The sequence below is a fragment of the Glycine max genome, chromosome 20 (assembly GCF_000004515.6).
Source record: "Glycine max cultivar Williams 82 chromosome 20, Glycine_max_v4.0, whole genome shotgun sequence".
Taxonomy (NCBI): domain Eukaryota; kingdom Viridiplantae; phylum Streptophyta; class Magnoliopsida; order Fabales; family Fabaceae; genus Glycine; species Glycine max.
Genome location: NC_038256.2, coordinates 45,708,320 through 45,721,034, shown reverse-complemented (window position 1 = coordinate 45,721,034; position 12,715 = coordinate 45,708,320). Strand labels below are relative to the sequence as shown.

The 12,715-nt window shown below is 29.8% G+C and overlaps 1 protein-coding gene across 1 annotated transcript; it reads left to right on the top strand.

Moving 5' to 3' along the window:
• Positions 1 to 7,670: 7,670 nt before the first annotated feature.
• Positions 7,671 to 9,207, top strand: LOC102663941 (protein LIGHT-DEPENDENT SHORT HYPOCOTYLS 4). The gene is made up of 2 exons (XM_006606387.4): positions 7,671 to 8,861; positions 9,019 to 9,207. The coding sequence occupies exon 1, from the start codon at positions 8,265 to 8,267 to the stop codon at positions 8,835 to 8,837; it is 573 nt and encodes a 190-aa protein (XP_006606450.1). The 5' UTR covers positions 7,671 to 8,264; the 3' UTR covers positions 8,838 to 8,861; positions 9,019 to 9,207.
• Positions 9,208 to 12,715: the final 3,508 nt, after the last annotated feature.

The window sequence follows — 12,715 nt, the reverse complement described above, 5'->3', positions numbered from 1 at the left end:
AAAATAAATAAATACTCTCTTCAATCCTTTATATAAAAAACAAATAACTAATTTATTAAGATCAATAGAAATAGTTAAGTTAATGAATTTTAATTAATAATATTAGAAATTTAAATTTACCCCAAAAATATCTATAAAGTTAATTAATACTTTTTTATTTGTCATATATTGTTGTTGTCATGTGGTATTTAAGCTAGGATTATATGCTTTCTCTCTGTTAGCAATATTCCCCTTCTAGCTGAATGGTCCATCAATAGCATAGGGCATTTGCGATTCTTGGCTCAACTACTCGTTTAGCAGCTCCCAGTACAGCCCCATCATGGTTTCGTGCCACAAAACCCATAAAATTATAGGCTTAATAGTCATGCACCTACAACGGATCAATGATAACAAATAATCGTTGACATGACTTTTAAATAAGTTATCATTAAAGTAAGTAAATTTATCATTAGATAACAATATAAAATTCAATTACACGTTCAATATGTCGGACTATAACCTATTTTTTCATTTTTTTAAAAAATAATAATATTTAATAACACTACACATAATTTAAGGGAGTATTTGTAAATAAGTCAATAAATACAATCAAGAATGAGTAACATTTCATTAATATATTTTATAATAAATTCAAAGCATAAAAAAATTTAACAATTAATAGTCTAAAAATAGATCTATATTTCTTATCATTAAGACAAAAAAAATAAAATAATTTGTTTCTTATATAAAAAGAACGAACAGAGGGAGTAATATTTTAGCCTATGCAATATAAGGACAAAATTTTAATTTATACAACTAAAGTTTATAATAAATAGATATTTTTAATATATAAATTATATTATAATTAAAATTTGTAATAAAGAAAAAATTGAATATGCAAGTTATATTTTAGACTTATAATGAATAATTCATATTATGATACAGAGTTATTTTTAATTATTAATAATTTCTTTTAAAAAGATATTGAAATTCAATTTAGATACGAAAATGAAAATAATAGATTGAAAGAAAAAAGAAGTTAAGAAAAAATTATAAAAATGCTCTTAATGAATTAAAAGTTCTAAAAATAATTTTGTTGACTAATACCTGGTCAAATGGCTCCAAACAATATAGTTATTTTAATTTACATATAATATAAAATAAAATGAAAATGAAAGTTGATGTTTATGTAAGAAATTATAGTATGACCATTTATGTCTTTAGTATTTTTTAGGGGTGAGCAATGGATGGTAGGGATTGATTTATTCTTAACAATATATTAATATCTAATTCAAGTGAAATTAAACTCAAATCTCTCAAATAAGATTTTACGTTACAATGAAAAAATGTGATTTGAGAAATGATTTCACTAATAATGATTATTCACGTTCTTTTTACTTGAAAATTAGTCATCGAAAAGATATATTTCACAACATAGATCATAATATGGTGATGATTCAATATTCGGTTTAAGACAAATATACATTATTAATCAACTTACATTATATATGCTTCTGCTTGTCTTGCATGCGATGCAACCAATTAAGATAACAAATGAATGACATTTCCAATTTCATTTTTATTGGTATTATCGTGTTCAATTCACGCTGCTAATTACACATTAAAGTTTTGTAAATCTCAAATATGTATGATGTGCTAGCTGTTTAATGTAAATGGCATGAGTTAATTTGAGCTCTCCCCTTTGTCTTGGTGGGGGAAAGAATAAGTGAGTCCCGTGGTGGCTATAATCATGCTAATTTGTGGACAGTAGTATAGAAGAAATCTGAACTAGTTTTTGTTGTTTTTGCTCGTCAAGTTTCTTTCATATTTTCATTTTCACTTCACACTTGCTGCAATTTACCTCTGTCCTTAACCTGGCTCAGGTGTTGGTGATTGTGGCCGTTTGTGGTGTCTCTCTTCCTTGGTCACTTTCTTGAGGTAAACAAATGCAGGGACTTGTGGGTAGGGCTCTAACACTACTTAATTGCCCAAAATGCCGAGACTTGGTTCTGTGTGTATGAAAAATCATTGTCTGTATCCCACTCACGTGTGATGAATGTGTCATCATAACGTTGTCAGAGACTAAGTTTGAACCAACTCTCAACTCTGTTCTGTTTCTTTCAGTTACTTCAACTAATATTTCAATAAAATTTAAGAACTGCGTTAACATTAGCTAGCTTCCAGTTTATTTTTTTTTATTGGGTTGCATGCATGGTGTGTTGGTCTGTAAAAAATATTTGGCGAAATTTATTCATATAACTTCTTAAAACATTGAGAATAGGGTAACACTATATAAACTACGTTTTGGGACGGATTTGAGTGGCAAAAAAAGATACATAGAAAGAAAGAAAAATGTAGAGGGAAAAAAATAATAAATATGATAAGTGGTATAATAGAAAGAAGAAAAAAAAAGAAGTAAAATGTAAATGGATTGAAAATGAGATTTAAGAAAAAGTTTATATATGTATAATAACCCCTAACAATTTCCTCATAAACTGCATGACAGTGTGCGTCTTATCATAGACCCTCTCTCCACGTCTAACACTTCAAACACGCTGATAGACGTTTATCCATTCAACCAGAAGTCCTAAACACGGATCTGCTTAATTAATTTACAAATTTAACATTCCGGGAAATATAAAATCCTCTTAAAACAGTTCTAAACAGGCTAGTTGATATTTCATTGCAGTGCTTTGTTTTGACTTTTAATGTGTTATTTACTTTTTTTAAAATTTAAGTAAATGTTATTGTTAAACATATTAATGAATGTCTAAATTATGCAAAATTTGATATACATAATTATAAAGATAATATCCAGTTATTCAACGATTAGATTGAATAACTTCACATATTGCATAAATTTATTAAGAAGTGTGAAAATTTCACCTGTTATCAATTCATCCTTTCCCTATACATGTATAATGTCTCTGCCAAAAAAAAAATACATATATAGTGTCAGGTGTATTAGAGCAGCACTGACATCCTTATTGTGGCATCTTAGCTATTGATACATAAAATTGTTGTAAAAAAACATATATTAATATATAAAATGGAAAAAAATCAAACTCTCCAGTTTTTTGATAAAACTGATCAGACATTTATTTTATAATACCACTATTATAATAGAATGTTTTAATTTAAAAATTAAACTAAAATGTCTACTGATCACCACTTTACCTTCCATTCCCATTTTACTTAGTTCAGTAACTATTATTTAACTCTGAAAAAAAAGCTTTTTAAATGCAATTAGTGACTGTGTCTACAATGAAGTGGACAAAAGATTTTAGGATATCAGATGTAACTGTAGAATGCAGTATAACTCGCATAATAAATCATTGCTGCAAAAGAAAGGCTTTCTCATTAGATATTTTTTCTCCATGTATAAGCACAACATTATTTAAGAGTAATATTATTTTGATAATAGATATTTTTACAAAACATTTTACAATAAAGAAAAATGAGAGAAAATAAAAAAAAAAAAAAGCGAAATAAAATAAGTAATATAATAAAAACATAAAAGAGTGAAGTAAAAATATAAATAAAATAGCATTAATCTAAACAGTGGTAATTTCTACATATTAAATTTAAGTTTTATAATTAAGCATGATCCATTAGAATTTTTTTCTTAATAACAGATCCATTAGATAATTAGAAGGAGGGTCTAGAGATGTCGTATTCAATTTGACAATGGAGTGGGTCCCGCCAGGGATTTTGCCCTGTCCCACTTATCCCACTGACGAACAATGTACATGGTGTCATTAGTGTATCTAAACCAACTTCTTTTAATCCACGGTGCAATGAATTCAATTTCATTCCAAAAATAATAATAATTTTATTGAGGTTTCATTTCAGTTGAGTCATTTTCATGACTTTCTTGGGGGCACGTGGTCCTCCTGCTAGACATTTTACCGAATTCTTTGTCTAAGTTTCCTTAATTAAATTTTCCATCAATATTAACAACTGGATCCTACACGCGCTCAGAAGCCACCTTTAATTTGGCGCCAAATCTCAATCATCTTAACCATATGTACATATTAACATTATTATTACATTTATACACACTATCTTTTTTATTTTTTATTTTAGATTGACGACATATATAAGAAGGAATTGTTCTTGAGAGAGCAATCGAGAAAGTATTTGCTTGGATTAGATGAGGCACTAACAAATTTTGCCACCCTCAAAGCAAATGTAGCAACAATTAGAAACAGAGTATACCATACTTTGTTTCCCAGGTATGAAGGCGGGGACCATATTATGGGTATTTAAATGTTTTTATTCTTTCCATTTTAGGTGCAAAGCTAGTTTACTCTAACTACAAAACGTAGATCTATCTATTTATTGGTTCCCACCACAACCACATTGGACATCCCAAAATCACCCCCATGCCGGCCTGCCCCTATTTGTAGGTTTTGATATTACTAATGCAGGAGATCTGTTTCTTACCCTAAGTGGAACACAATAGATGCCAAGACTTATACCATTTATATAAACCAAATTCAACCTACCATAACAGAACATTTAATTACTGGGTCAACAAAGAAACAAAACCAGATCAAATTGCATCTGCAAATTACCTTGGTTAATACAACCTAGCTAGTATTAGTATGTAGGATTAATTATGATTGAGCAAATATATCGCTTAATGAGGGTTTATCTATATAAAAATCAATTGACTAACATAGCACTACAAATATATAGCTAGTGTAAGTTTTAAATTTAAATGTTCATCACAGTGATAATTAATATTGTAGCACAACAGAGAAAATTTAAAACTATTCACAGTTTATGCATTGGATTTTTTTTTTTTTTTTTGTGTGTGAAGGAAACTTTTATACACTGGATGATACTATACATAACTTGCTAAGAAGCAGTTATATAAATAATAACTCTTACATAAAAGATTATAGTCATTCTTATATTGTTAGATTTGCTTTTGTATTTTTTTTATCATCTCATTCAAATTATTTTTTCTCATGAAGGTCCGCCTGTACCATTTTTCTTGATAGAGATGTTAACAACATATTTTTCATTAATTAAAAACTATTGAAAACCATAAAACTTTGTGTGTCTCACTTTATATTTAATTAATTTTACTTATAATCTTTTAATTTCTAATAAATATTAGAAAGAGTGTATTAGTAAATGTATCATCTCTCCACCAAGAAAAAAAAGCATCATCTCTTCCTTAATTAAACGGATCGCTAGATATATATATGATACTGTGCCTCTGTTTATAAATGTTTTTCCAATAAACTGACGTCTATTATGAATTTATGATTAATTTTTTCAAAATAAATCTCAATATTTTAAAAGTGGTTAAACACTTCAACCCGTCCCAAAGAACCGTATATGCGAATTATACAGAAGAGTGAGAAATTTCTGGTATCGCCGCGGCACCCCTGCCCCTCCTGTCTAGATTGATTGATAGAAGGTGAAAAGTTTAGGGTTTACCATTTCTAATTTAGTGTTATTAACATTAACTTCAGAATTTGCACACATATTGTATTAATATTTTTTTATATGTACATATAAATCTAATTTTTTGCGAATGAATTTTTTATTTCATCAATACATTTTGTATCATGTATTTATTTTAATTTTTATTTATTTTTGTATAGATGTATCTTAAAAATGTTTTACAAAAATTAAAAAAGAAAATATTTTTTTTAAAAATATTATAAAAAACATTAAGCTTTGCAATCTAAATATAAAAAAAAAAAACGCAAAAAGTATGACTATACTTTTTAGCCTTATCTGTTTTTTTTCTGTACTATTTACTTTTATATGCTTTTATAACATGTTAAATATACTGTAAAAAACATGTTAAATAAAAAATTATTAAACTTTTTTTGCACACTTTAGATTATATAAATCGTGAGAAAATGTTTTCTATTTTCTGATCCTAAAAGATAAAATTTTATATAGAAAATAGTAAATATAAAAATGATTTTTACTATTTTATAGACAATTTTTTAAAATAAAATAATATAGCATTTATCATTAAAAATAAAATTAAGAAGTAAAAATAAGAAACCTTCTTTTAAACTAATTCAACTTTAATTTTTTTAATAATTGTACTACGTTTTTTTATTTGTTACCAGTACTCTTCACCTTTACAGCTTTTAGGTATGCTATTTTATTAAAAAAACATTTGATGAACAGCTAATATGATATCTAATACTTAGGGAGAGAAATAAAAAAAAAGAATATAAGTAAGATAGGATTTATGATTTGATAAAATAAGAGAAATAAAAAATGAAAAAAAAAAATTGATTGAATGTTTAAAATAAAGAGAGATTCATCCATCATTATTTTATTTAATTTAGTAGAATTGTTGTCGTTTATTTGCGTGAGTCTCTATCCCCCTCGTAAACTTATTTTTCTTTCCTTCTTCTGCTCTTTCAATTCGTTGTTGCTCTGTGAAGTGAACTTTCGATAATTCGTGACGGCAAATATTCTCACGCACAAGACACACTTCATTCATTCATTTGCATTCCATACTTGAACCACGACGCTTCTGGTTTGTACTCCCCAAAGTTACAAATTGTATCGATACAAATTATTCATGAGGTCAGAACTAGTGCTTCTGAACATCATTAAACTTCAAACATTGAAAAAGTTTCTTGCATCCCAATCGTAGATCCAGAAAAACCCTTTGGTTTGAAACAATGTAAAAAGTTTGATTTTCATTAGCTGAAATTAGAAAATGTAAATTAACATTTCAAAATCCCCACCTCAAATCATAGAATCCAAAATGGCATGCCTTTTCTTGCTCATTGGACAGCAAAACTAATCAAGATGCTCATAGCATATAGAGCTTCAAAATTCTCCATTATTACAACAAAGAAAGCTGAAAATAGTTGAAATTAAAACTAGCTTCGTAGAACCACCACCAGCATATACCAAACCTTTGTTACAAAGGACAATGAAATGAAAACAATCCTGGATCTCTATTACTATGTCTGGATTACTATTAATTGTTTTTCATTAATATATCCATCATTGTCGGCAACCTCTATATTTTCAAGTAAGGTGATGAAGAAGAATTAAGATGGACTAGAATGCTAGTCAAACAACGTTTTGATTAGGGTGAAAACGATGTTATAGAAAGAATAAAGATAAAAAGAGCTACGCATTCATGTAAAATACATAATCATTCCATTATAATAATATATATTATGTATGACAAATTTATTAATTTTTAAAATAAATTATTTTAAAATAATTTAAATAATAATTTATAATTGAATAATAATATAAAATTATTATTTTACATTGTGAATACACATGTATTATTAAACTCAAGAATAAATGCAAAATAATAAAAAGATAGTTAAAGAAAAAAAAAATTTAAACTTCAAAAGTAGTTTTACCTTCATTTTATATATAAAAAAAAAAAATCTTCATTTATATCATTAAAATAAAAGTGGAAAGTAATAGAAAGTCTTACATTAGTGAATTGATGTGAAAATCACACTTTACATCTTATTTCAATTCAAATCTTTGATTTTTTTACCTTTCATACTCTTTCTTTTTACGTTAAACATACCATAAAGAAAAAAAAAAGGAGTAGAATACGATAGTCAAGGGTTAAAACTTAAAACATGTAAGTCACGCGCTGAAAAGTAGAGTGAGGAATGTAGATAATTTGAAATGTCTGGTCATCTTTGGTCACCATCATCACTGCATACTGCCAAACTTTGTCCTCTTTGGGCACAACAGCCTCCTCTCCTTCATGTAACCTTCGGTTCTCTCTCTCCCTTCCGGTACGACATTACATAACTCTCAGTCTCTCGCGCTTTTCTGGAAACAAATACCTGATCCCCTCCTTTAGCTTTACCCAGGAATCATTCCAATTACCACTACACCAACATCCTTTTTAGCAACCATTCTTCCTTAAGTCCTACCCTAACCACACACACACTCTCTCTCTCTCTATAATAATGGAAACCACTCACCGTTCTAGCTTTCATCTGTCACTGCCCAGGTTGCTCTCTTCTCGGTCTTCCCTTTCCAGCAACACCCCCACTTTTCTCAGGCAATCTTTCTTTCCCTGCATGATATAATAAATATATATAATATCCTTTTCATTTTTCTAATTAATATCACTCTCAAATCAAATCAAATATCAAATATATATTATAAAAAGAAAACCCTAGCCTATTCCCTGGAAGAACAACAACAAGTTTTCACTAGCAAAGTAGCAAAGTCAAACCAATCTCATCAGGCTCAGCAAGATCTAAAGCAGATCCAAGGGTTTAAAAGAGGATCATATCAGATCCATGGATTTGGTTTCGGAATCAACAAACGCTGTTTCAAACCCCAGCAGCAGGTACAAGATGGAGACGCCAACCACGAATCCAACGACGGCGGCGGTGTCGTCTCCGTCTTCGGGAAGCAACAATAGCGGGAGCACTACTACTCCGAGCCGCTACGAGAACCAAAAGCGAAGGGACTGGAACACCTTCTGCCAGTACTTGAGGAACCACCGTCCCCCACTCTCCTTGTCCCTTTGCAGCGGCGCGCACGTGCTGGAATTCCTCCACTACCTCGACCAGTTCGGGAAGACTAAGGTTCACAACCACCCATGCCCGTTCTTCGGTCTCCCCAACCCACCTGCCCCGTGTCCCTGCCCGCTCCGACAGGCCTGGGGCAGCCTCGACGCCCTCATCGGCCGCCTCCGCGCGGCCTACGAGGAGAACGGCGGCCGCCCGGAGACCAATCCATTCGGCGCACGCGCCGTCAGGACTTACCTGCGCGATGTTCGCGATTTTCAGGCAAAGGCGAGAGGTGTTAGCTATGAGAAGAAGAGGAAGAGGCCAAAGCCCAAGGTCACTCATCCCACTCCTACTTAATTAGCTACCAATGTTTCACCACAGGTATCAAATATGCCATCGTATATTATTATATGGTGTGTGTTTATTTTTATTTTTTTGGTTTTGTGTTTTGTCCTTTGTATGTTGATCTTTATGATGGGTTTAGTAAACCAAGTCGTCGATGTTTTGTGCTGATCTTTTTTTTTCTGCAATTTTTAAGGTGCTTTCGTTGTCTCTACGAAGACGTGCTGAGATGATGCCCTTGAAATTGTTCTCGCTTCTTGAGTCCGGGGGAAGTAGATAGTGGAAATTAAGTGCCACCACCCTCTCTGCCTTCAACTACTACTAGAAGATATCTTATCATATTTGTACTCTAATTAATATATTAATATATATCATGTTCATCGTCTAGTGTTTTTGTGAAGCGTGCACTTGAATTTCTACCCTCTCTCCTGTACGTGAGAGCTTTTTTTCAAAATATTGATTGAACTTTACTGTGGATTAATTAATTGGGTGTGGATATTGAATAAGCTGGTGTATATATGCGTATATATTTGTCTTCCATTACTTAATTTATATATGCTGCTAGCTGCAGGTAAACTACATGTATATAACATCTATGGTTGCATTGTAAAGGTGAAGACGTTGCGGGGATTGCGTGTGTGAGACCAAGAACGCGTGTTTTTTTTTTTTTTTTCTAATATTGATTTCTTCATTGAGAGTTTTAGTTAATAGCTGCAGGCTGCACCCTTTTTTGCGTGGCTTTCTTTCTCTGCATCCATGCATATCCAGAGGGACACAGGTTTAATTATTAAGAAACACAACTATTTATTGAGGATCTATCTCGAATTGAAATAGTGAGGGTAATGTATACGTATTAATTAAAACGTAGAGGATGTACACATACTAGCTGGAAAAATAATTGACTAGCTAAAATAATGCAAACAAAGCATTAAGTGGCTAGAGAGGATTCACAAGCCTAGAATGTAATTGGTCTAATAATCCTGTTCATTAGTTAATTAAAGATGAAAATAAGACAAATGTAGATTGTCTTCTCTATTATAGATGCCAGCCAGCAGCTAAAAATGAGTATGTAAAAAGTAATTGGATATGGCTATGGATGATTAACTTTTGGTGTCTATTGACAATCGGGGTAGGCTATTCACCTAATCCCCTTGTAGCTTGGAGAACGACCCATTTTTTGATATAAAAAGTGGTTCTTTTAGGTGTGTTGATGATGGACTGTCTCCATGTGAAATAGTTGTCTTGGTCATTTTGGCTAAAAAGATCCTTTATCCAAATTATCTCTAAAGATCAAAACCTAATATATTTTTTGTTAGCTTTTTGATTGAATGGGAAAAGGTTTACATTAACTACGCTTTAAAATGGAGAGAGCTTGACAAATGGTGATGATTGTAACTTCCATTGATTCTGCATAAGCCAATAAAATAATAGAGAAACATTGAAATTTTTAACTACTCATTAAGGTTTATTTACTTTGCCCTACCTTGCAAGTACCTATGTCATCTAAAAGCTTTCTTGACCGGACTCTGCAATTATAGAAATAATGCAACTTAAGCCATGACTTTCTTTCTTGGATATATTTTCTTGGATATAACTAAAATTGACACAATTTCTTAAATATTTTTATCTGTAAATAATTGCATCACTAGCCAATCGTTAAAGTATTTAAATAATGGACTTTACTCTAGTTATCACATTTTATAAACAGGAATCGTGATTAAATTCAAATTTCATTACATTGGAATGAAAACTGATATGTATGACCAAATAAAATGGCATAACTAAACAACGTTAACTTTCAATTTCAAGATCTTATTTTAACTAGTTTTGATCATTTTCATTTTTTATTTTCTTGTTTAAAATTACAACTTTGCAGTTAACTATATTTAAATGTTAGACGAATGGTAGTCATTTGATTCCAAGTCTTTTTTTCTAGTTTTATAGTCATTTTCTAAAATGGTCTTAAATCACATGAACGATTCTAATTGATTAGCTAGCTGGATGGAATTCTACGTAAATTATAATATGCACCAAACATGAATGTAGCATGTGATCATTTAAATTCTAAATGCGCATATATATATAGCTAGATATATTGGCAATAATATATGCATAAAAAATTACAATAATATATAAATTAATTAATAATCTTCTTTAGGGAAATTAAATGTCATGATTTACTTTTTATTGTGTGGAACCCAAAGCCATGTTATACAGATTTGATTAATCCAAGCTGGGTAATTAGGTAAACTTTTTTTTTTTACAGAAATTAGGTAAGCTTATTAGACACAAAGATTCCATCGCCTTTTTTATTTTTAATAAAAAAAAGTTTGTGATTATTTTTAAAATAATACTTCCTCCCCCGGAAAATAAGTGTCATGTTTCAGGAAAAAATTATTCCAATACAAGTATCACATTTTATTTTTAATGTAATATTCATTATTTGTTTGCTATTAATGTTTTTAATAAGTGTCACTTTAATTTTTCAAGGTAATATTAATAGAGGTTAATTTTGTTAAACTATTATTTTCTTTCATCTATTTATTAGATTTTTTTGGGTAAAATAACTTAAGAAAACACTTATTTTACAATAGAGAAAGTAATATTTTAAAACTTAAAATTAATTAAAAAATATTTCATAAAAACATTGATTCCATTATAATTGTCACTCAAGATTTTTTTTTTACAAATCAGGAAAAACTAATAAATGGATGAAAGATAATATTACTTTTACAAAATTAATTTTATCATTAATTCATTTTTTATTATTTATAGTCATATTATTAATTAATATTATGAGGGATATAAGTGAAAAATTAAAATTACATTAAAAAATTAAAATAATAATTATTTTAAGATAAATTTTTTTCTTATACAATAATTATTATGAGACGGAGAAAGTATTACTAAATTTTTAATTTGAGTCTTATACAATAACTATTAAATTTTTTTTCTTATACAATAACTATTAAATTTAGTAGATGGGAAGTTTAAAAAAGAATGGAACATATAGAGAGAGAGACAAAACTTTATCGACCCCAAACTAAGAGGGATGTCTATTTCTTACAGCTAGGCGTACGTGTGATGTATTATCATTATAATTATAATCTCTCCATGTTTTCAACTAATTTATCTTGTGGAAAGGGTTTATGTGAGTTGATATTATTCGATAACCTTAATCGGAGATTAATAGACCATTTCTCCAGGCCCTTATAGGGAAATATTAATTAATATCGATTTACAAGAAAAATGTACGGGAGTCAGTGGAACAGTGGAAGGATTAATGCCTATATAGAAACGAGAGTGAAAGCTTTTGATCCAATGCTTTTTTTTCTTTTAGGAAATGTGTTCTTCCTCAAACAATTTTTTTAACCCATAATTAAACATGAGAATTGGCTTATTGCTAACTAGGACTTTTACCGGCTGATGCGGGGGTCGGAAACGAATCACCCACCTTGGGTGTAAAGATTCTTCATCAATTAAATGTCTGAATACAACAATTACTGTGTCACATTGATGCACTGAAACTAATACTGTGAATTTTCTTTTGTTAACATTTGACTTTCTCATTTGAGTAAATACGCGAACGTGCTGCTGTAATTAGGGTTAAAGGAAAACAATATTTCTATAAAACTATTTTGTAAGTTACAGACAAAAGGACTCCCTAACAATCTAACATATATTCAAAACATAGAAATGGAAATAAACTTACACAAAATGAAAGTATTAATGTAGAGCATCAGTTACATTTACTTTGCCTCAATAGTGAGATGAGTGAAGCCTTTAACATGCATGTAGCCTATTATATATGTAAGACTCTGCCTTCCTTCACTTCATCAATCAACTTTTTCAGTTTTGCTTAATAGGCTTATGGAGTATACTAATTAAATATA